Raw genomic sequence first — 26,843 nt, 5'->3', positions numbered from 1 at the left:
TCATTTACAAAAGGTGATAAGAGTGTTCTTTGGACCTGGTTTAATACTTTCAATACTGTAATCGGACATAGTGATCTGAAAGCCTGAGACCAGTGATACGGTTTATATATAGGGGATATCAGCAGCTATCAGCATGTACATTGAAATCACCAGCTAATGGTACCTTCCTGTTAACATGGTTAAGAAAGTTAACATACTCAAGAACTCATCAAATTCCCTAAAGTCATAATGTACGATCTTATAATATGATTTTGGTTAATTTTTTCAAACCTGATTTTTTGGCATATTTGTAATGTTTACACATGTCACAACTTGCACCTAAATGGAATCAGCCAAATTTGTTGTGTTTGTAGGTAAACAGAGCAAAGTTCGACATAAAGTCATAATTCAAGAAATTATGACTTTATGTCCGCCCATAGAACTGCGTGTTAAACGGCCAAAATAACAAGCAGTGTTTCTTTCACGTTACCTCGTTATTTCAGCTCATAATGGACAGAAACCATTCCCGATCATTATTACTAGTATTATTTCAGCATTTTGAGTATATAATGACAAATTTAAAATTTGAAGGAAATCGTACATTAAGCCTTAAGATAGTCCCTTATAAATAAACATTATTTTTCACCATGTTCGCCGTCGCAAGAAGTAATTCATTGCTAGAGCACCAGCGCAGTCACCTTCGGAGCCTTATTTCATCCTTATACAGATGAGCACTCCATTACAATGCCTCTTTGAAGGTGTCTTGGGAAGTATTTCTTGAACTGCGTATCTCCTTGTCTTGGGTAGGCATCAATTGATTCTCTGAGGTCTCTGGACTTAGGACCAGACTCTGGTGGGTTAAACCGGTTTTAAGTGCGAACAACCGTCACGCTTCCTTCAGAGATAGATTTAATTAAACCGTCATCAGAGATTGGGCATTCCATCCTACTTTTAGGTTAGGAGCAGCTGGTATGAGTGGCGTAAACCAGCGTGCTAAGTCAATGCCCCCAATACCCAGCAGACCCTCGAGCTAGAGTCAGCTGAGCAGAGCTTGTACTGCTGGAAGTGGGATGTGCAATGTCATTACAATGACTGGTCACAGGAACATAGTCGTACTATCACTTAATTGGAGGGGTATAGTTCATTGGTAGATCACCAGCGCGGTCATCTTCTTTTCACCCTTAAGATTAGCACTCCTGGTGTAGTTACTACTAACTGACATTTAATACCGTGCCGAAAACCAAAACAAATTGCATAAAGGCGCATGAAAACATAACAATGGATGAAAACAAGAATAATATAATACATAAAACATCATAACATCAGATAAAGTCCAACATCAAGCATAATGAATACAGTTACTGATTGAAAGCAATATTGAACAGATGTTGTTTAAGCAGTTTCTTGAAAATGTCAGTTGAAGAGGCGGTTTTGATATGTTCTGGTAATGAATTCCATATAGTTTTGGTCCATAACATGAAAATGATCTGTCTGCAAAGGTTGAATTCTTGGTCTGTGCTCAGTGAGTATGAAAGAGGCAGTCTCTTGGAAGATGACAAAATTGGAAAAATCACCTTGTTGCAGTCTAACTACCAAACGAACAAAATCAGCTTGTTACACTAGCAAGTGCCACACCGTTTCAACGGTCCACCCGGGGTGATGTAAGGCAGCAGGCAGGACTAGTGTATAGCCAAGAAAAATGTCGTTGAGGAATTTTATAAGCATGATAAGTGTCACTTGGCATATTTAGGTCTGAGTGTCTTGTGCTGGTTCGTCTTCTTTATCTTCATATGGAGACGGTTTCCAGCTTTGAATCAGGTCTATCTGTCGGAATGCTTTGCTTTGACGGCATTTAACCATGTCACATAGCTGGTTCTGAGTGCGGTTTTAGAAGCCACATCCGTGATGTTACGTCTCTTTCCACTTGGTACTCGGAGAGCAGCGATGCATTTTGTCAGCGATGTGTTGTAAATACCTCTGCTTCCAATTTCAATTGGGCAGTAGTGCATACACAATCCCCTATTTTCGCAGTCAGCTACAAGATCTTGGTATTTGCTTTTCTTTCTTGCATTGGCATGTGACAGGTTTTCTTCCATTGGGACTGTAAGCTCAATGATGATAACAGTACTGTTTTGGTCCTTTCAGAATAGATTGTAATATCAGGACGTTTTGCAGTCTCTGTGATTATGGGAGGAAATACTACTTGCTTATGTTCCTCATCCATCAGAAATTCCCAGTCATTGGCCTTCTGTAAGAGGTTTGTTGGATCTCTTTTAGGAAGAGGCAGTGCTGGATTCCGGTAGGTTACACCATCTGCATTGCGGAATTTGACAGTAGTCATATAGTTGGTATCTTCTGGAGGGGTGTACGACTTCTGATTTGCCTCTTCAATGAAGGGCATTATGCCATTTGCTACAGCTTTCAGTGTCTGATCATGTCTCCAGTTGTATCTACCACTTTGCAGAGAAAAGTTACATCCATTTAAGATATGGAATAGAGTGCAGTTATTATGATGACATAAATGGCAGGATCCGAGGTTGGTCTTAGATGGTGATGGAAGTTGGTCGTGGATGGCATTGACATGGAAAGATAGGAGCTCTGGTGTCCATACATAAAGGAGCTTCTTACAAGATGTATCTACTTGCATGGCAGAGTCCAATCTGAGCCATTGTCCTTGTTTGGTGCAGCCATAGAGGTACACAAGCATGTCTTCATCTACGTCTTTACCAGACTAGTGAGGCATTTCTTGGGGTTTCATGTCTCTTAACAGTTTCTGGTTCTTTTTGAATCCAAGGCCTGCTCTGTCTGTTTGACCTCTGCACATCTCATTCAGTAGTATCAGATGTCGCTCTCTTTGTTCAAGTTCTCTGACTCCATTCCACCTTGATTACTTTGCTTTTCTTTGTAGGCAGTCTTTGTAGAGAGTCTGTGTTTTTCCATCTATAGAATACTTGTTGAGATGGTGCTTGGTGACTTGCATGCATTTTACAGAAGTGGTGAGTCTTTTAAGGTGAAGCCCACTCTTCTGTATAGAGCACTGTTGGTGGTACATCTGCTTATTCCTGCCCATCTTTTCAAGTCAAGTATTTGGTGCAGGTAGCTTCCAAGCCCTCGATGTATGTAATTGGGAAGTTTTGGGTAGGATTGCATTATTATATATCCACATCTTCATAATTCCATTTGGAAAGGCTTTTGTCTGTCTTTTCCAGCATGTCTGTTAGTTTCTGCTTTACAGACTCTCTGATATCCTTATATTTGAAGATAAGCTTGCCGAGGAATCGCATGGGTTGGTCGTGGATATACGCAATCTCTTCTTCATCTATTGTCAACTTTGGATCGTATGCCACATATTGGGTTTTATGTCCCTCTTGCTTTTGTTTCTTATTTGGGACAAATCTCTTCATGGCATGTTATCGATATTTGCTTTGCTTTGCTTTCATTGATCGAGTCCACCTCAGGAAGTCATTAACGATGTTGACCAGTTTCTGACAGTCTTCTGGGTTTCTTGCAGTTAGAGATTTGATGGATGAATCCTTCATGCAGTACCCCAGATCATCAGATGGCTGTGTTGGTCAAGAAGATCAAGGCAAAGATTGAATACAGCCAGGAATAGGATGCAAGATAGTGGGCATCCCTGTTTGTCCATGTAATAGTCCCTTATCTTCAAACCATTTTCTATGGATGGTGGGGCATGGTGGGGGCACGGGGTGGGGTCTGTAAAGTATGAAAAGTACATACTACTATATTTGAGTCAGTGATACAAGAATGGTCGAAAGTTGTGAACGTCAGGCCTGTCGGGAACAGTCGGAGTCCGAACTCTTCTTTCACTATAGCTGCGATTCCGCCACAATGGTTCTCAGAAGCTCGAGGTACATTGAAGAACTTGTATCCGCGAATACTTCATCAGCAATAACATCATTATAGAAGTAGCCAGCTCTCTGTAATGAATACCAAGTCCGCAGAGTATTCAGCCTAAACTTATGCTTCAGGCTCTCAGTGGATGCAGAGTTGAGAGGTACCACTTGTAGGTGGTGGTGGTGGTGGGGGTGGGGTGGGGATCCCGAAGCTACATCCGATTCAGATTTATGCTCATCATTCTCGTGTTGAAGAGTCTGGAGGTTTCACCTATGTAGGCCTATACACCTATCTGCTGTATATAGTTTTGACGTTCCGTTCATCTTCAATAAGAGTGGGATGAACGAGGTGATTTCTAAGCGCTTTGTGTGGTTTACAATTTGCCTGATAACCGCGCTTCTTTAATATTCTCTTGGCCTCTTGATGATTCCGAGAGGCCCAACAAAACCCCGGCTTTTTGTTTTTGATTGATCTTTGACTTTTGGCTCGCTGGGTTTCTGAACAGATTTGAACGCCCACTCCGGATATCCTAGCTATGATGCGCAGCGTATAAAGAAAGCTTCCTTTATTCTGCTTTCCTCATCAAGTTCCATATCAGCTCATAATCTTTCTCCTCGATAACAACTTTATCTTTCCTGTCCATAAGCGTCCGGATAACACTCTTAGAGCTTCTTTGGCACAAGAATGAAAGAGCACTGAAAAATCTGAATCGCGCCGGATGTAGCTTCAACCTTTACACCAGGACCCAAAGGAAAAAAAAAACATCAGTTGAAAGCGCCAACAGGAAAAGCGCCAACATTGAAAGCAGCAGGAAAAGAAGACGCACACATTCGATAAATTTGGATAAGAAAGAGGGGGCGATGCTATACACTCGACAGGGATTGTTGTAACTAGCAGCGCCATCTACGGCAGCAACAGACGAGCTGGTCATTCAACAGTCCGGTCCGACTGCCTTATCAGGAAGTACTGCCGAATCAGGCAGCATGTTGCCGAGTTAGGCAACACAGGCTTTAGTAACCCTTCCGAATTTGACAGACTAAGGACTAAATTGTTCATGGTGATTTTCTAAAAGATCGGGGAAATTTTACTTTGACATATGTGAGTTACATGTAAGTTGACAATTTTTCACCGGGCGAAAAAAAATTCTACCGGGCGAAAAATAATTAAAATAACAAAATAATTTCTAACGTTTTTTTTTTAAATTTGACTTAAATATGCAAATTAACTTTATTTTAACTAAAATTGATGAAAAATTACTACTAATTGTACATTCATTGATAATTTTATATATTTTACCTACTTCTTTACTCTAAACCAAGAAATACCGGTATATCAAAAGATGCTCTATTCGAAATAGAGCATTGCATTGTGGGATACCATACTGCCTGACTCGGCAACATACTGCCTGATTCGGCAGTACTTCCTGATCGGGCAGTCGGATCGGACTGTTCAAATTGAGCAAAGTGATTTGAGAAAGTGCTGTGTTACAAGACGAAACGTCATTGAGATATGTTAACATCACCTATTTATTAGATGTGTTTTAGAACTTTGTAAATAATTAAACATTTAATTCACGAATTTAAACATTCAATTCACGAATTGAACATTCAAGAATTAAACATTCAATTCACGAATTAAACATTTAATATCACGAACTAACCATTTAATTCACAAAATAATTGAACATTTATTTAATTAAATATTTAATTCACGATTTAACACTGATTTAATTAAGTATTGAATTCACGAATTAAACATTGGCACGAATAAAACATTTAAGTCACGAATAAAACATTCACGAATTAAACCATTAAACTATTTAATTCACGAATAAAACGCGGCACGAAACATCATTGAGGTATGTCAATGATCACCTATTTATTGGGTTTGTTTTAGAACTTTGTATACTTAAACATTTAATTCACGAATTAAACATTTAATTTACGAATTAAACATTTGCTTCTCGAAGTAAACCTTTAATTCACGAATTAACCATTTTTAAATGTTTAACTGAATATTAAATGTTAATTTAAAAGTGACGAATTAAACATTTAAGTCACAAATAAAACATTCACGAATTAAACTATTTAATTCTGGAATAAAAAACAAAACAAAACACGGAGAACGATCGTTTGACATTCTGGCTTGACAAAAAAACAACAACCAGGTTTGCCATGAAATAGCGTATGAGTTTTTAAACTCATACGCCATGACTTAAAAGTCATTGTTTTTAAAATATATCCGCAGCAAACAGCAATCGCCGCTAATCAGTGTATTGCATTTCCAGTTAGTGTATTGGAAACAAAACCTGGGTTTTACCTGGCAACAAATCGAATTTTCTTGTAATGGCAATATCATATGGGGTACTACTGATCATGCGCAAATCGTAAAAACGTGTAGAATAGAAACTATGTGGCAGGCTCTAGTAGGTACCGTAAAATGGGGTAACTTTGAGCACAGAGTTTTTAAACCAGTAACCACTGCTTCCAAACAAAACCCATTATATTTCTAGTTGTCACTTTTTTTATGACATCGGGTTCTCTTCTACACCTTGAAGTTGAAAAAGATTTTTTAATAATTTTGTAAGGGTGCCCTAGGGGTTAAAAATAGCCTGACTAAAGTTACCCAGCATTTGGGGTAACTTTGGTCAGAGTATTACATTCCATGAAGAAAAAAAAAAAGATCTTCGCTGTATATGGGCAAGTTGTTATTTTTTGTGACATTTGACCACTTGCAAAATTAATCAAGTACACATCTTTGCTCACAAATATCGATTTTTATTTTTTCTGAAAAAAGAAAATGTAAAAAAAGCTCATTTTGGTCAAAAATCCTGATTTTGGACATGAGCGACTATTATTTATAATAATAATGAAAAATCATCACAATGTTATAAATAATGATAATAATAATAACTTTTATATTAAATCGTTGACCGTTTATAATATAAAGCTAGCAAGTAATCTACATTTTAATGTGAAGGTCTGAAAGGCCATCCCGGCAAACACAAAACGTTTTTAAAACGTTTTAAACAGGTTAGGCCTATATTTTGGGGTTTCGGTTTTGGTAAAAACGTTTTAATACTATTAAAATGTTTTGTATGGAAACACACTACAAAAATAATTTTTAAATGTTTTCAAAATGTTAGGGGCCTATTGAAAAATATTTTCTGCAAACATTTTTGCCAAATATTTTGTCACCACTTAAATAATGTATGTTTGAGAATATTTGCAGTAAGTTATCAAAAAATGTTTTTGAATGTTATGAAAAAGTTTTATTCCCTTTAGGCCCTACATACCTTTATATAACCCGACATTAAACATTTTCTGGCAACCTTTTCTAACCTTTTGCGAATGATGTCGAAAACTCGAAAACTTTTTGTGTTTGCTGGGATAATTGAACATAATTCAAAATTGAATAACACAATATATAAATAATAACAAAAATAATATTGCAAAACTATAATACTAGGTAATAAATATGTATTAGGCCTATACTCAAAAGACGCATTCCTATTTGTATTAACAATTTGAGAATTATTAAAGTGCTTGGTTTTTTTCTGCTAAATTGAATTGGTATTTGTATTCAAGTTAGGCCTACATTTTATGACAAGCTATAGTCATGCTATATTTATAATGCATAACGTTACGAATTCATATTTAATTAGGCCTATGATAATGATAAAAAAATGTTTAATTTCTTTAATAAAAAAAATCTTATATACCTTATATTCTTATATAATATTATCATTACTTTGTTTATATTTTTATTATTGTTTTTTTTTAATCGTAATCATAAAGAATAAATTAAGTCATGACAACTTGTTGTTGAGTGCTGAATCCAGGTAGGCCTACCTGGCTGAATCACCTCGTAAAGTATGAAAGCGCACCGCCGTAGCTTAAAGGGCATTTCGTGATCCACAGCCTCATCCCCCACTTTTCTCCAAAAAAAAGTTGAGATTTTTATATCACTGGAAACCTCTGGCTACATAATGTTTATGTACAAAATATTTCTTGCAGATTAATTCGTTTTGCAAAGATATCGTGAAATTTGAATTTCGTTCTGGTGCACCAGAACGAAATTACAACGCATTGTCTATGGAGCAGTGTAATACACATAATCATGCATAACTCGCAAACGCAAAATCGGAATCAACTGAAATTTTGGGAATAGGTTTTTTCGTGGATATGTACTGAAAATGTCATAAAAAGAGAGGATGCTAGGATCACGAAATAGGCCTACTCCTTTAATTCCATGATCTTGATCCTACTTTTATGATTTATCGATATACATCGATCACTTATCGGATTAAGTATTGGACACAATAGATGAAGTATTTGATTGACAAGGTTACCCCTGCGTCCCCTAGCCGCTTGAAATTATGACGCTGTGCGAGGAGGTACCTTCATACCTCACAGGTGTGATACTTTCTGTTTAAAGGCTTTATTTGTTTGATGGTCACGCATTATTATTACGTTAACCGTATGCAATAAAGCAATGACCATTTACATCTACGCGAATCCACCTGTTGTTTGTAAATAAACCGGCTGTAGACGGACAGGAAAATCGACGAGATATTGGACATTTACAGATGATTTACAATTTTTATCTTGCCGAGGAAATGTCGCTTGTGTAGTTAAGAAAACCTGTGTAGTGTTTCGAATGGGAACGTTACAGTATTGAGACGTACTAGAAGCATTTTTATTTTTTTACTGCACATATGATTAAATTAGTTTCGTCGGTAAGCTTAAATTTAAATAAGCTTAAACATTGATTGTCACAAATGCAGATGCTTAGCCTTTAGAGCAATACAAACACTTTCTTAAAAACCTTAAGTGTTTACATATTTAATGGCTAAGAGAGCATCTTCCTTAGAGCATGTTTATGAAGACGCTGGATTGGCAGCAAATGCGGAAAATGCAGATGCTTTCAATGAACGCTTTCTCACATGTACCATCTGCCTGGACACATATTCGGACACTCCAAAACTATTGCCATGTCTTCACTCATTTTGTGAATCTTGCATTGCCAAGATAGCAGATGGCAAATCTGAGTTTTCATGTCCAGTTTGCAGGAGAAATGTAGAATTATCCTCTCAAGGAGCCAAAGGTCTGCCCAATAATATCTTCATTCGAGATCTCCAAGATTTCCTGACACAACAGAATAGGCCAAGATCAGAGTCTCTATCAGCAGTAGATAGTGATTCAAGTAACAACCTCTACATTCGTGATCTTCAAGATTTCCTGTCTGAGCAACCAAATCGACCTCGAGTTGAATCTGAACGAGACGTTCGTCAAGTCACACAACGTCCACGAGCTGCATCTGCTGCAGCACAGCCCCCAAAGATCAACAAGCATGCTAGTAGCAATGTCTTTCAGCGTGTGGCTTTGAAAATTAAACTGCCATTTCGATCTAAACATAAGCGATACTGTCAATATCACTCAGAAAAAGAACTTAAACAATACTGTCAACAGTGCCAACAGATAGTTTGTAAGAAATGTGTTCGTCTTGAACATTCTGAAGAAGGACACTATGTTATGGACCTTAGCTTGGCAGCAGATAATTCCAAAAGGCATCTCAAATCGCTCCTCTTTCAAGCACAAACCCTGGTAGCCCCTCTTGAACATGGGAAAGGAGCAGTAAGTTCACAACTTGACAATCTCACTCGCCACAAGCTCGGCATCAAGCAAGAAATTGAACAGACCTTTGGTAGCCTGCAAGAGCAGTGATAGAGCGAACATCAAAACCGATGTCTTGGAAAGCTGAGCGAAGAATTTCAAAAGCATCAGCGGAGTCTCGCCTCACAGCTAGCGGACCTCGACTACAGTCTTTCAACAATCAAGTCAAGCTGCAAATTTTCACAACAGACCATTGAAGAATTGCAAGATTCAGATTATGATATTGTTGCTGCGTCTTGTCCTCTAGTGGCACGTATGGAAGAGGTTGTGGCCCTTAGCAACAGACAGCGTACTGAGCCAGTTACGTGTGGTTCTTTCTCCCTGGATGTGAATACTGAAGTGACGGATGAAATAAGAAATCTCGCTGCTGATGTGGCTAACCTATCAATTAGTGAACCAAGGGAAGATGATGAATAGTTTTAATGAGGTTAATGAACTGTGTACTGACAGATGAGCTTGGTGGAGATTCTAGTGCACATGTTTTCAACACATTGCCAAATCAGAATTTGAATGTATTGTATTCATTTGAATTCTGGTAAAATATATTTCTGAGAATCTTTTGATCCTTCGGGGTATGTACATGTAGGCCCCTAGCTACAAACCTAATACAAATTAAAAGAATCCATTTCAAATAGAATCTAACTTATTATAATTTCAAAATCTTTGTGAATAGATTGTTTGATTAATAAATGATTGGCAACAAATTTCTGACGCTGACTTTGGAATTAATGCCAAATGTACATGTAGAACACATTGATGTCATATTTTAGGCTGTGCAAAATGTAGATACAATGTATGTTTTTTTCTTCCATGCAAGAAACTACATTGAATCTATAGGCTATCTAGTCGTAAGTCAGTCAATGATGGCAAAATAGTTGTACCACTACCAGGAAGTTTTTACTAAGAATAATATTAATTACAATGTAAATTTATGTAATGCATGTAAATCACAGTACATGTACATTCATGCATGGCTCTATCTTGGCTGTCTTTCAGATGGCAAAATATTAAAGTTGTTTTTAAAATTATAGAAAGCATTTGGTTTCTAGATGCATTGCTTGTTTAACCCCAAAAATGATGAAGCGCTATGTGTATAAAAATGTAGACTGAACTAAACTGAGCTCAAAAAGAAACTTGTGAATCACAAGGTCATATCTTAAAATACTGTCAATCAAAATGAACCAAAATTACACACAGGATTACCTTAATACTCTACTCAAAACACATGTCAGTAACCAAGCAGTTGTCCAACTGACACAACAGCAAAATGCACTGTCATGAGCTAGCTTCCTGGACTTCCTTCACTTTCACAGCCCAACATTTGGCACCCAGGACAAAAAATCTGTGAGAATGCACACAAGATCCTTGCACAGATGATGAAAGCGTGCTGCTTTCTGCTTTTCATACACTTTTTTCATGAAACAGGGCTGGGCTGTGAATGTGGTCCAGGAAGCTGTCCCATGTCAGTGCATTTTGCTGTTGTGTCAGTTGGATAACTGCTTGGTTACTGACATGTGTTAAGAGTAGAGTATTGAAGTAAATCTGTGTGTAATTTTGGTTCAATTTGATGGACAGGATTTCAAGATATGACCTTGTGAAAAATTATAAGTTTCTTTTTGAGCTCAGTTTAGTTTGATTTGAATGATTTCTCAACCGAATCTCTTCCTCTTTGCCAGAAATGTAATCCTGAAATTTTGACAGTGATCTTCTTCAGACTGACGTTTTTTTACAAACGCAATCAAGATTTTCACCTCCTCCCTTGAAATGAAACTACATGTAGGACATCTTTTGGGTTGTGTCCTTAGAACTTGTCAAATTGAAATCAACTCAACATTTGAATTATTGAATTTGGCATAGAATTTGACATTATAGAATTTGCAATATTTTACTTCTGATTGCCAATATTGAAACTTCATGTTTTGCCCTATGAATATTTTACATTTTGTGAATTTGTGTCTCTTGTCTTGAAGTACTGTAGTGCGCTTTCAATTAAATAATATTAATAAATATTATATATCTAAAATTAAAAGTAACATACATCCTTTCAGTATTAATTTGTTTGTCCTTAAGGGGTACTACACCCCTGGCCAATTTTAATGCATATTTTTGCATTTTTCTCAAAAATTATAGCGCATTGGTGACAAGTACATGTAAGATATGTATATTATAGGGGCAAGGACTACAACTACTGCACTGAAAATTCAGCAACTCAAGGCAAGTAGTTATTGATTTATTGATCAAATATTGGTTTTCCCTCATTTTTGACTGTAACACCACAACTGATGTCTGTGCTGAAATAAAATTTCCAGTGCAGTAGTTGTAGTCCTTGCCCCTATAATATACATATGTTTACCTGTCACCAATGCTCTATAAATTTTGAGGAAAAAGCAAAAATAGGCACAAAGTTGGGCAGGGGTGTAGTGCCCCCTTAATGTAGACAAACTATATTGTGTGCCATTGTACTTAGTTGGATTTAAAGTACATTGTAATGAACAGTGTTGTCACCAGACTGAATTTAGTGCCGGCTAAATTTCCATGATATTTGTCCAAAATACTCTCATGGATCATTATTCAGCTGTTTTTAAGGGTAAAAAGTACAATTTCTCTATTTTAGTGCCGGTTGGCAAGTCTACATATTCCTTTGAGTGCCGGTTGGTAAGCCTGAGTGCTGGTTACTACCGACCGGCACCGACCAGTGTAGTGACAACCCTGGTAATGAAGTATCATGAATTCTAATTGCAGTATTAATATTAAAAGTCATAAAAAGTGTGATCTACAAATCCCTCAGCAAGCTCACATTGGGTATGACTGTCTAGCATTATTTATAGACTGACCACTGGCCAGTGTATTGATTGGAATTAAACTCCAGTTGGTTTTACACACAAAATACTTCAGAATAAATTATCTATTTTAGACAATTAACTATGTACATTGTACGTATATGTACAGTTGTACACATGTACATGTAGCTAAATTCAAATTTTCATGCACTGCAAACATGTACGGTACATTGAATGTACATTAGGCTGATTCTGATTTAAAATTAAAATATTTTTTATTTTTGAACAGGGCATCAAAATACATGTAAAATTGTAAATGAACATACATGTACCTAACATGTGTCATGAGAGTCTTTGAGGCAGTTAATTAATTTTTGTTGGCAAAAACAGTGCAGAGGAAATATTGACTTCACATGCAAAAGTTCTAAGTCTGATAGCAGCCTCAAATGCCGAAAATGAGAGTGTGCTTGTCAAAAAGCAAATATGTTGTTGTTTTTTCCCGAATCAGTATGTAGATGTAGTGGTACCTGTGGTAGTCCAAAATAGTGTACATTTGTAGCAGGTAATGTATCATACATGTAGCTTTGAATCTTGACCCAGTATGAAAGTTCAATAGAATATTTGTATGTTTATTATTTTTAAATGTATGTTGTAAAACATAAATTATTCTATACAAAAGCTTGCCAGATATGTTGTCATGGCAGCCATTAAACAGTGTACATGCTGCAGTAGAATATTTTTATAAAGTGGCAAATAAATATATGTATCAAATGTATGCAAACATTTTAAAAATTTATTGTAGTATAAAAGAAAATATATATGTAGAAATTTACAAATTTCTATCTTTGCACCTGCAGGATCTTTTTGCACCAAAATATGTTAAAAACTATGTGTATATTTGCAGCTTTGTAAACTTTGTAAACTTTATGATGTAGTGTGACATTCCAAGATAAAGCATATAATTAGAAAATGTACATAAATTTATATTGGTGTTATAGTACATGTATAGGAAAGTGTAAATGTATGAAATATACTGCGCCAAGAAAGTATCCTTACACTTGGAAAAATAATCATAATTTCAAAACTGGACCGTATTGGGGTAAATTTGTTTTTGTAATAGATGCACTATTAAATCCTGCACATTATGACACCACATTGAATCCAATGTGACCTCAAGAAGTAAAGTTATAAGCAATTGAATAGACGAAGGTCCAGTTTTAAAAGTGACAAATTGGCCTATACGTGGCGCAAAAAGATTTCAACAAGTGCAACAAAGAGACAACACAGTTTCTTCAATAAAGCCTTACTTAAAGCAGTATTCATTTCAGTTTTTACTTCTCTGTACTTTCTTGCATTTTATTTGTCAGCTCTTTTGTTTCAGTTTTCTTTTGTTCCTTTTGTTTTAAATTAAAGGCACACACAAATTTGCCATAATTTACCACTCTCAAACCAAATGTCTAGTCCGTGGAGTTTTGAATAGGCCAGTGTGTCACTTTTAAAACTGGACCTTCGTCTAATCAAATGCTTGTAACTTTGCTTCTTGAAGTCACATTGGATTCAATGGGGTGTCAAAATGTGCCGGATTATTAGATAGTGCATCTATTAAAAATACAAATTTACCCCAATATGGTTCAGTTTTGAAATTGTGATTATTTTTCCAAATGTAAGGATACTTTCTTGGCGCAGTATACATTGATTAGCAACTTGTAGATTTAATAGGCCTGTACAATGTATGTAATATGGTCACGCGTTTTAAACTCGCCACCCAAAAAGGGTGGAGATGTTACGCTTTTTGGTATCAAGCTGCAGTTAATCTCATATATTTTCATAATTACAAAAGCTAGATCAATGCATGTGGTCTCATTTGAAAGCTGTATTAATATGTCATATTCCTGCAAAGTGGCATTGCCATAGTCCATCCAGAAGTGAAGATATACCTTTTTGTAGCTTGAAGTACAGGGGTGGGCGGCGGCGCCAGCGGTGGCGGGCGCCGCCTGTACAAACTATATGGGAAATTGACATTTTTAGTACTATTTTTGCAGAAACGTTGATATTTTTGTCAAATCTTTGTGTATGGCTATAAATTTGGTACCAAAAGAAAGCTAACATATTCTACTTTATTGTTTTATGATTGACAAGTAGGTAAATGAATGTATAGTATGGACAAACTGGGTGATAATAAAGAAAATAATAATAACATAGTGATTTTGTGACAATTATAAACTTAAAATATTTTTTAAATAAAATTTCATGCCCATTGATTTATTTTATTTTAAAAAGCCAAATAATGTTAACTGTTGGGCCTATACACTTTCAAGTAATTAAGAGTGTCACTTTTTTGTTTATTTTAAGTCAATCAATGTCAGCATGATAACCTTTTTGCATCCAATAAATCAGTAAAACCATGAAAATGAAGATGAATTTGGACTTCAAGATCAGTATCCTCCAGGAACTAAGGTCATTACTGGATACTACTAAAAAGTACAAAAAATGTACTATCTGCACAACATTCAGGCAATCCACATCACTACAAAGCCAATTGATGCTATCATACCTAAAAACTGTGTATCATATTTTGGCGTCAAAACATACCATCGGACGCAACCTGCATGGACTACAAATGTATGTGGATGGAATGTGTGCAATTGCACTCTGTAGATACTTTTTACATTTAATCTATGTTCTTAAAATCCTAATATTTGTGCATGTATGTTTGAAAGAATTGAGCCTGTTTTCATGGGACATAGATAAATTCTAGTCTTTTTAAAAGGTGCATGGCCATCGACACATTTAAATTACTCGGTAAACGCAAGTTGTTTCAGGTATGTTAATGTTTTTTAAGTAAATTATGATGACTTGTTTCAGTGATTCTTGCTGCCACAAAAGCATGTTGGAATGTGTAATATTTAGTCTGATATAAATAGATAGGTTTTTGGGTTGATAATGGGCAATTAAGACACTTACATACATGGACTATCAGTGAGAAGATTAAATTTCCGATTATAATTTTGCACCAAATTGGGATGGAAATATTTATTTTGGGTGAATCATGAACCCCATGCAATTTTATATTGTTGTAAGGGCCTAAGTGTGCTCTGCAAGAAAATAGCATTATTTTTGCTATAGGGTTACCACAGAAAATGTTATTGTAAAAAACATTGACTGACTAAAAATATAAAAAAATTCACATTTCAGTCAATGTTACCTTTTTATCTTACACCTAGTGTCAATTCTGAGTGCATATTTGGATTCCTTGGGCAATTTCCTTTCAGAAAATGTATACTTTTACTACCATAGGAGGTATACTTCAGCAAATATGAATTTGTAAAGGTAAAATCATGTCGCGATAGCAAAAATCACCATGTAACGCGAAAGGAGGCGACCTTAAAACGCACGACCATATAGATGTATTCATAGTGTGACTAGGTGAAGCATGTGCCCTGGGGCACTCATTACCCAAATTGATGACAATGCATGCGGATGACAATCAATTTTTGAAACATTTTAAAATGTGACACTAGAGATGCTCTCATAGGGCTACTGAAATGCTAACCAATAACCTGAACATTGTGTGTACATTTTTAGGTGCCAGAAATACCTGCTTCACTGGTTGAGAATTCTGTGCCAAGATTTCAGTAAGGGATGGCTTCAAATCAAACCCAACTGCTGGTCGACCGCGGTAGAACCAGCGATTGGACCTTTTTTCTGCTGTTCAAAGTAATAGAATGTGGTTAAACCACCAGTTCTACCAGGACACCGGCAGCTGCTAACTGTTGGATTTTGAAAGCATCCCTAATAGCCCTGATAGTGTCTTTAAACAACCCAAAGAAGAGTACAACAGTGGGTGGACAGAGTGTAAATCTAACTTATTTAAATTTGTTTTCTGATTGAGTCAGTCACACAAATTTGTATTAAATTTAACTGACTAAAAAATCTAGAAATGCATATCAAAATTGGTACCACTGTAACAAACAATTTGTTTGGTACCAATTTGTTATTCTTTCTTGAATTTTTTAGTTACATTTTATGCAAACAAATATCTACAGTCGTAGCGGCCCGTGGGTCAAACATAGATCTCTATAGGGGTGACTTTATAGTACATGAATTGATCAGCTCTTAATAGGCGGGAATTATTCGGTTTTTGTTACTGCGCGAGTCAATAAAGTTCCAACTTACGCACGCGTACATTCGCAAAAGCATGCATCATTCACGCAAAGCGCAGTTTGCGTAGGTGCTGCGCCTAGCTGTGTGTACGCCATTCTGTATCAATCCACGATGTTATGAGTCCCTGTCTATTAAGAGCTGATCAGAGTATACAATGTACTGTAGTAGAACCTGTCGATTGATTACATGTACGTCTAGTTGGCTACATGTTAACATGTATTCCGTAGAATTACAAAATTGTTATTTTTTTCTGCCATTCCCAAAAAGACAGCGAATTTATTCAATTTACATATTGTGTGTCATTTTATGGTAATACCTCAAACCCTTGGAAAGGGCCTATGTACAAATGTATGGACTTGTAGCCCGGACGTGTAGTTACAAATTATTTGCAATCAAAGGATAGTGAGCAAGATTTTGAACTTTTACTCAAACTGTGAAAATTCGTTCACCTAAGATTTTTTGGAAGTACTTATTCCTTGTTCACTTGGTTGGTGGCCTGGTGAAGAATGATTATCAGAAACTTTTGGACCGTAAGGTGTCTGGCTGTGATGATGTACATGTAGTAAGTAAGGATATTAATTGTACTGCATGCTTGCTTGTCAATGATTTCAATCTTGAAATCATCAAGTAAACTTTGACAAATGTATAATCTAGGAAGCTAATTCCAGGATTTTGAGGGGAATGTTGCTTCCCTATTTAAGTATCTAGGGTTGGCATGTTTGTGTTGGTATGCTTTCTGTTGGCCTGTGATTTAAAAAAAAATCTTCATGGGAAATATCAAGACTGCATAGCAGGGCTTGCGCTTAAAGTTTTTAACAATTGGTCTGCTAGTTCCAGTTGGACTATTTGGCAATTGAGTTGGCTGTACATTTTACAACTCACCCGCCAGAGCAGCTTGCACAATGCATAGGCTGGATGTTACCATACATTTGTAGATTGTCACAATCTATGATTTTATCAATGGACAGGTGCTAAATTTGAGCCCTGTTCCTGTAATCTGGTCTACAGAAATGACATATCAGGTCATCAGCATAAAATAGGGGAATGTAGGCTCAAGTATCTTGTTAGGTGTCTTCATAATGTACAGATAGAGAATAACCGAGATAGCAAGTTTTCTAGTGTAACTGCTCTAATGAGAGCTTCAAGCATCTAAATGTACCATGTATCAAAGGTATTCTTTGAATTGTATTACATATAGTTAAATTGTATTATTGTGGCTGCCATTTTCGAACATCGACGGTCTTAGTTTAGTTTAGTAATTTATAGTCCCACTTGTTATACAAAATACTTACTTAATGAAGTGCTTTAATTATAAGCAAAAAGTGCAATTTGAAAATATTTGTTTTCATAAATTTATTCAGAAAAGAGCATTATTTAGATAATTACTTATTTAATGTACATGTATGTTTCCCTTGTGATATGATGTTTATTATTGCGATTATTGAAGACATTTGTGGAATTGATAAATTTTTGAGAACTTTGTAGGATATGCTACTACATGTGCATGGTTAGAGAGTAAATAAGACACATTTTTTCCACAGCCCTATCACCCCTCACCCTTCATGATAACAGGTACCTCATGAAGTATTGAAAACAAAGCTATGTTAAAACAAGTACTTGAACAAAAATTACAACAACCTCTAAACATGTATTTTGGAACAAAAATGCTATTGTTATTGCAACAAAATGTATTTAGTAAATGCATCTTTGCATTGAGCTTTGTGAAGATGACCCCTGGCACAATATCCGAGAATTCCATGTACAAGCATATATTCCTCCAAATGACACTCCACAAAAACATTCCAGTACATGTAAATTGGTCTTACAGTAATACATACTGTTACGTTAAACCTTGTCTACAAGGAGTGGCGTAGCCAGGATTTCGGAACCGGAGGGGCACAACTTGTAAATGTACCGACGGAAATATTTTCCCCGACGGATGTTTAGAATTGTAGACCCAATTTTTTTTTCGATGGTTTGAAAAAGTGAAGAGCTTATAGACACTACGAACCTAAAACCAATGAACAATTTAACATTTTTTTTACAATTTTGCCCTAAGCACGGTAAAAAATAGTCAATTTGTTTTCCACCAAAGCTTCCCTCTACCGACGGCCTTACATGAACCGACGGCCATGACAAGCGGCACCGGCCCCCCTGCCCCCCCCAAACTGGCTACACCACGGTCTACAAGCATATAGAGTGCTTTTGATGAAAGCTAACTTAATCCTGGCGCCATCCATGAACAAAATTAGAACATTATGGAGTTTTGGCAAATAAATTACCGATACAAGCATATATGCAAACAAGTACTATTGTAAGACCAATCTGTTGTATTGGCATTATTTACGTCTGTTTCGTATTAATTTAGCTTTCATGAAAAACACTCTATATGCTTGTAGACATGGTTTTACAGTAATGTATAGCTGCCTGTATCTTACTATAAATAGGGAAATGTTGTATGTATCTATGTATGTATCGCTATAAAGGCTCCGTCAGTTTCGATCCAAATGTCGCCAAATTCATACGGGAGATCGAGGAATATACGGGAACGTGTTTAAACTTTATTTGGTTGAAAACGGACAAGAATTGGCTGCAAAAACAGTGAAAATATGGGTAAAAACGGGGTTTTTGTTATAAAAATCCTTTGCCAGACTACGCGTCACTGCAGTTGGCCGGCAGCGCGTTGGCGCCTCGTGCTTAAGGGTACATGCCACCAAATAGCTTTCCATAGACTTTACGTGCAAAACAGGGGTCACGTTTTAGGCTATAAGTCGAGTTACGTCTTACTTTGAAATATATATTTGATATCATTTTAATCAGAACAAAATTCTGCATAACATATCTGAAAATGACACCATATTTTAGGTCTACTTTTTGAGAAAAATAGCGCTATATAAAAGACCCGATTTTCCCGTGTTTACGTCTGACTGCTAACCGCGTTTTGACCTCGTGTGTTCATGCGCTCATCATCGTAAACATCACTCAAATTTTCGCGTTTTCTGTTCAAATTAGTGGAGATCACATTCACAAGTTCTAGCAAAACACGATTTGCAACACTAAAATTGTTAATATTGTACCGATTTTGCACATTTTTTATGCAAAGTTGGGACTATAGTCGTGATAAACTTTTACCGGAAACCGCTTCACACGCGGATTTAGTGGTATGAACCCTTGAAGAGGCTAAAACATCGTTTTTAGGCCTTGAAAATGATTTTGTTATCTTTTTCACTACATTTTGAATTAATTGTAAGAAATTTTGGGTTATTTTCTTTCATACTTTAGACAGGATGCCGATTTCAAGCACAAGCATGATAGCCGACAATTGCCATTTTTCGTCATTTTGATGCACATGAATGCACAATGGTTGCTGATTTGCTATTTTCATGAAGATATTAATTGATGTTAATAGTAAACGTTCTTTGAACATCTTTTGCAAGTGCATAACTTCAAAATTAAAACATTCTCAGTACCTGCAGAATATTTAAAAAGACAAGAAATGTCAATCAAGTAGGCCTACCCCCCCTCCATCGTCACTTTTAACCCGTTTTGTCCAAAAAGCAAATGTAATGAATGGCTATTTGAAATTAAATATTAATATAAATTAAACTTTGAATGTTATAACAATTTAAAATACTGGACAGTGGTATAAATAAAGCAAACTAGAAACTTAAATATCTTAAATCTAATTTTTTATGTAATTTTATTAAAATTGAAGGCCAAAACTTGAGTTTAAATGACAAAAAAATTGGTTAAAAAATAACAATGAAATTGACAAACTTCTTTGTAATTTAAACACCAATAAACAATGTTTTTAATATTTTGAAACTCTTCTTTATTCATATCAAAAGGTTTCAAACTTCTACCAAAATCGGAACTTTTATTATATTGGAAATAAAAGCAGGCCTATTCGCGGCAAACGCACATACAGCGAAAAACCTGGCGGCGTCCATGAACGCGCTTGTTGATGTCCCTCCTCTTTTCTTCGCGTGCATTTTAAATAGATAAAGACGCGCGGAAAACGCATGGAATTGCTCCTTAAAGGGTACATGCCACCAAATAGCTTTCCATAGACTTTACGTGCAAAACAGGGGTCACGTTTTAGGCTATAAGTCGAGTTACGTCTTACTTTGAAATATATATTTGATATCATTTTAATCAGAACAAAATTCTGCATAACATATCTGAAAATGACACCATATTTTAGGTCTACTTTTTGAGAAAAATAGCGCTATATAAAAGACCCGATTTTCCCGTGTTTACGTCTGACTGCTAACCGCGTTTTGACCTCGTGTGTTCATGCGCTCATCATCGTAAACATCACTCAAATTTTCGCGTTTTCTGTTCAAATTAGTGGAGATCACATTCACAAGTTCTAGCAAAACACGATTTGCAACACTAAAATTGTTAATATTGTACCGATTTTGCACATTTTTTATGCAAAGTTGGGACTACAGTCGTGATAAACTTTTACCGGAAACCGCTTCACACGCGGATTTAGTGGTATGAACCCTTCAGAGGCTAAAACATCGTTTTTAGGCCTTGAAAATGATTTTGTTATCTTTTTCACTACATTTTGAATTAATTGTAAGAAATTTTGGGTTATTTTCTTTCATACTTTAGACAGGATGCCGATTTCAAGCACAAGCATGATAGCCGACAATTGCCATTTTTCGTCATTTTGATGCACATGAATGCACAATGGTTGCTGATTTGCTATTTTCATGAAGATATTAATTGATGTTAATAGTAAACGTTCTTTGAACATCTTTTGCAAGTGCATAACTTCAAAATTAAAACATTCTCAGTACCTGCAGAATATTTAAAAAGACAAGAAATGTCAATCAAGTAGGCCTACCCCCCCCCCTCCATCGTCACTTTTAACCCGTTTTGTCCAAAAAGCAAATGTAATGAATGGCTATTTGAAATTAAATATTAATATAAATTAAACTTTGAATGTTATAACAATTTAAAATACTGGACAGTGGTATAAATAAAGCAAACTAGAAACTTAAATATCTTAAATCTAATTTTTATGTAATTTTATTAAAATTGAAGGCCAAAACTTGAGTTTAAATGACAAAAAAATAAGAAAAAAATAACAATGAAATTGACAAACTTCTTTGTAATTTAAACACCAATAAACAATGTTTTTAATATTTTGAAACTCTTCTTTATTCATATCAAAAGGTTTCAAACTTCTACCAAAATCGGAACTTTTATTATATTGGAAATAAAAGCAGGCCTATTCGCGGCAAACGCACATACAGCGAAAAAACCTGGCGGCGTCCATGAACGCGCTTGTTGATGTCCCTCCTCTTTTCTTCGCGTGCATTTTAAATAGATAAAGACGCGCGGAAAACGCATGGAATTGCTCCTTAAAGGGTACATGCCACCAAATAGCTTTCCATAGACTTTACGTGCAAAACAGGGGTCACGTTTTAGGCTATAAGTCGAGTTACGTCTTACTTTGAAATATATATTTGATATCATTTTAATCAGAACAAAATTCTGCATAACATATCTGAAAATGACACCATATTTTAGGTCTACTTTTTGAGAAAAATAGCGCTATATAAAAGACCCGATTTTCCCGTGTTTACGTCTGACTGCTAACCGCGTTTTGACCTCGTGTGTTCATGCGCTCATCATCGTAAACATCACTCAAATTTTCGCGTTTTCTGTTCAAATTAGTGGAGATCACATTCACAAGTTCTAGCAAAACACGATTTGCAACACTAAAATTGTTAATATTGTACCGATTTTGCACATTTTTTATGCAAAGTTGGGACTACAGTCGTGATAAACTTTTACCGGAAACCGCTTCACACGCGGATTTAGTGGTATGAACCCTTAATGCGCACTACGCCAATGGGCGCGTAAACGGCGCAGAGCCACGCGACTGCGAGCCAGACACCAGTGGACATGATAATACGGAAAGAAGGAAAAATAAAGGACAAAAAGGTACATGGACGGGTCACGGGATTATGATAACAGGTGAACACGTCCGCAGACACGCTATGAGAGGACGTAATAAATACGGGAAAAAGATACTTTTCAATGATTCTACCTGTTCAGTAATTATTCCTGTTATGGTGAACGCTCCCATCTAGCGGGGACCCGCGCGAAGCGCGGGTATCCCGCTAGTCAGTATTAAATACTAATATACCGTACTAGTAGTACATGTAGCTCAAATTCCCAAATAATGTTTTTGTGAAGAGTGACAGTGTTTGCCTTTCAGTCTCTTTCAAGAAACCCTCAAAGGCATATGCTTGTAGGACGTAGGTGGAATTCTACAGTAGATTTATGATAAAAATTTGTAAAACCATTACTATAATACATGTATAAAAACCACCCGAAATAAGCATAATATTATATTTACTATCTACTATATACCTCACATTGTAATTTACCTAGTGTAACTGTTATTATTATTATCACAGCATTAATTCCCTTTACAGCATAGAATCATGTGTACCCATCATACCTTGTTTCATAGCAGTGGCGGCACCACGGGGGGGGCATGGAGGAAAATGTCCCAGTAAAAACCCAAAATTTACACTTTTTGCAGCAATTTTGCACAAAATTTGTTGATTTTGCCCCCCCTTTGAAATTCACTTTGCCCCATCAAAATTCAAGGTGCCGCCACTGTTTCAGAGTCTTGACTTTATAACCAAAGCATAAGGCCCTTGAAAGTTGATTGTGAGTTTTCTGTCACAAATATTTTGGTGAGTGATGAGGCAACTCTTTCAATAGGCCTGACCCGTGCATTATTTTTAAAACATTCATTATTTAAACACATATTATGTAACAAAGTTTTTAATGGTAAGTTAATCAACAAAACATTGAAGGCAATAATACTCCATTCGCAACACTCAAGAGACCTTCAAAGTAGAATCAGACCAAAAGATTATAAGTTTTCTATAAAATGACAGTATGCCATAATTAATTATTTAAATGACTTTCTGACGGAGGTGGGCGATGGGAAGCTCTGGATGAACATCTAGGGCCGTACGCACAAAAGAGTTAGACCGGGTCTAAAGTTAGACCTGGTCTAAGTGGAATTTAGTTCCATCAGGAATGGTCCTTTACCCAAATTTCCTTCATAGAGTAGTTAGCAAATTTGATAGATTTAAATGCAAAGTTCCTTAATAATACAAAATGACTTAAGAAAATGTAAAGGAAAATGTCCTTTCTCCTGGGACTAAATTCCACTTAGACCAGGTCTAACTTTAAACCTGGTCTAACTCTTTTGTACATACGGACCTAGGGGTCTAAATCTGTAACTTTTGCTTTACAAAGTAAGAAAATCCTTCTGACTAACTAGGGTTTAAAAGCTTTTAAGGTAGTTTGTTTTGAGATGTAATAACTGATGTCATGAATGTTCTATTTGAACACGGGCAACTCTATACGGGTACACAAGGCTCTATTCCGGATTCCAGAAAATACAGCACTTTTTTTTATCAATCAAATATTCTGTTTTGCTAAATGAAACATACTAGTAGCTAGATCTCAATCCATTAGTACTACGTGTAGCTGGCAATAAAAGGGAAATTGTAATATTTGGCCAAATTAAGGGAAAGCGGGCCAAAACATGCAATTTTGCCTGTTTTCTTACAATTTACAATTACATTCACAAAATTCAAAGACTTGACACAAGTCTAAGCAGTCAAAGTCTTGAGTATAGGCTAAGACTAACAGTTTACTCAAAATTTTAACATTTTATGTTAATTTTGATAATTGGTGATAAATGAGATTGGAAAATGTGTTTTCTAAAAATGTGAGTGCATATTCTGGAATTAGCCCTTGTACACATCGCTAGGCTTGATTGTCATGGCATCCCCAAAACACAAAAATAATTTTTGACCCTATGTCCAAATTATATTGGAAATAAAAGCAGGCCTATTCGCGGCAAACGCACATACAGCGAAAAACCTGGCGGCGTCCATGAACGCGCTTGTTGATGTCCCTCCTCTTTTCTTCGCGTGCATTTTAAATAGATAAAGACGCGCGGAAAACGCATGGAATTGCTCCTTAAAGGGTACATGCCACCAAATAGCTTTCCATAGACTTTACGTGCAAAACAGGGGTCACGTTTTAGGCTATAAGTCGAGTTACGTCTTACTTTGAAATATATATTTGATATCATTTTAATCAGAACAAAATTCTGCATAACATATCTGAAAATGACACCATATTTTAGGTCTACTTTTTGAGAAAAATAGCGCTATATAAAAAGACCCGATTTTCCCGTGTTTACGTCTGACTGCTAACCGCGTTTTGACCTCGTGTGTTCATGCGCTCATCATCGTAAACATCACTCAAATTTTCGCGTTTTCTGTTCAAATTAGTGGAGATCACATTCACAAGTTCTAGCAAAACACGATTTGCAACACTAAAATTGTTAATATTGTACCGATTTTGCACATTTTTTATGCAAAATTTTGGCCAAAATATAAACTTAGACATTTTATTATCAATTAGTTACACACAAAGGATTAGAATTTAGATATCTTTTATTTGCAAAACGGGATAATATCTTTTTGAATCCAAACAAATTAGTGCTGTATTTTTCTGGAATTGGAAGTAAGGCCTATATTTGATTATTATTATAGCCCAATTTGATTTGATGCAAGCAAAACGTAATGGGAATACATGAATCTCTGCAGTAAGGCATCGTTATATCTAAAGCTAAAGCTTTCGCACAATGAAAAATAAAATATTAAGTGTTCTGCCAAATTCATAATGTGTTTTTTGTTTTGTGTTTCCTTCTTTTTAACACACAAACTTTATTGTAATTTATATTATAAGATCGTATAAGGGTCTAGGCCTATATGGCCTTAAATCTCCATGTTATACGGTCAAAATAGCCCATGGTGTTTTTTTTTTTTCTTCCTCGTTATCTCGGCGTAAAAAAAAAAAAAAGGAATCGGGACAGAAAACCTTCCTGGTAAGGCCTAAAAAATTGTTTGATTGGCGTAACTTTAAAAAAAAATTAGGGTAGGCAGGGATTTATTTATTTTATTATTATTAGTAGTAGTAGTTTTATTAGTGTTGTTATTATTATTATTATTTACTTTTTAAAGCTGTAAATTGCGTAATTTTTGCGTTTGATAAAGGCCTCGGAACTTTTTTCTTCTTTTTGAAAAAATTAATCTATTAAATTTATTTTTATTATCTTTTTTTGCGTAAAAAAGTCAGGGTCGGGCATGTTTTTAGGGTAGGTCAGGTTACGCCGATCAAAAGTTTTTTTTTTAGGCTTAAGTAAATAAGAGTTTCAGGAGTAGAAATACTAAAGTTGTCTTACCCGGTGCCGGGTTGCCACGGAATAATGACTTGGAACTTTACCAACAAGAGGGCGCCAGACATGTTCAACTTCAGCCTGCAGACCAACCAGTATGTATCTTATCTGTCTTGATGACCAGTATAACCAGGGCAACGCCAGCAATATGTGACGTGGTATATCGAAATCCCGGGATCGAAAGGAGACACTTTGGGGCAGGATTTTTCACAATTTGGGTTTGTTGCAAATTAGTGATGTTAATAATGTTTAAAATATTGTCTGATAGATTCAGATCGGAATATAACTGGCATCTTGTATTTTTGAGACATTTTTAAGGTAACCTACTCTCAACATTGTTGGGGTGGGTGTGGGTCCGCACCTAGGAAATTCCGCACCAGTGCCAAAACTATTCTCCTTATGGGCCTAAACAGAGCAATAAATAAAGGTTAACTTCATGTAGGCCTATATTGTGCATTATTATTAAGGCCTTTAATAAGTTCGTGTGACCTATGGTAGGACTTTCAGTTTCAGCTAGTTTCCTGTTTTTAATTTGTAAACCAACATTGTTGTAAACTAAATATTGCTGTCCATTTCTGAGCTTTTCGCAATTGAGTGGACAGTCGTGGGAAAATCTGCGCGGGGTTGAATGAGAGTTGAATTACCGATGTATAATAAACATCTCAAAAAAAGTAACTAACCCCCTTAAATAATGGCTATTATTCAAAAAGGGGCTATTGTATTACAAATCTGTAAAATGCGTTGGAAGCAGAATTTATTTTTTTACTTTTTTGAGATGGATGGTTGTGGATGCAGATGAGTGATGAGTTTGTGAAATATAGGCAGCAAATTGAGGTGAAGTGAGTTTAAGTGAGTGAGGAAGTGAGTTTAATGATTAATAACATCGGGGATAGCACAACTGAACTTAAGGGGAGGCGATCTTTTGTGCGTAATTATAGAGGACCGGGGATTCACTCTATCATTGTAAAAAATATTCGAAGAAAGCAAAGACCCTAGGAATAAAAATTGTAGTGTAATTCACACCAGACACAATTTCTTTTAATGACAAAAATGAATTTTTGTAATCGATATTTGAAATACAGTTATGTTGAT

General features: G+C 35.9%; 2 protein-coding genes across 2 annotated transcripts; one reads left to right on the top strand and one right to left on the bottom strand.

Moving 5' to 3' along the window:
* Window positions 1–2,014: 2,014 nt before the first annotated feature.
* LOC140142414 (uncharacterized) lies at window positions 2,015–2,686 on the bottom strand. Its single transcript, XM_072164384.1, has one exon. It carries the CDS (start codon window positions 2,684–2,686, stop codon window positions 2,015–2,017), a length of 672 nt encoding a protein of 223 aa, XP_072020485.1.
* A 5,995-nt stretch (window positions 2,687–8,681) lies between these two features.
* Window positions 8,682–9,926, top strand: LOC140142413 (probable E3 ubiquitin-protein ligase MID2). The gene is made up of 2 exons (XM_072164383.1): window positions 8,682–9,470; window positions 9,699–9,926. The coding sequence occupies exons 1-2, from the start codon at window positions 8,682–8,684 to the stop codon at window positions 9,924–9,926; spliced, it is 1,017 nt and encodes a 338-aa protein (XP_072020484.1).
* Window positions 9,927–26,843: the final 16,917 nt, after the last annotated feature.

Source organism: Amphiura filiformis, chromosome 20, assembly GCF_039555335.1.
Source record: "Amphiura filiformis chromosome 20, Afil_fr2py, whole genome shotgun sequence".
Lineage (NCBI taxonomy): Eukaryota > Metazoa > Echinodermata > Ophiuroidea > Amphilepidida > Amphiuridae > Amphiura > Amphiura filiformis.
The sequence above is the reverse complement of the archived record's forward strand: the minus strand, read 5'-3'. Positions and strand labels throughout refer to the sequence as shown.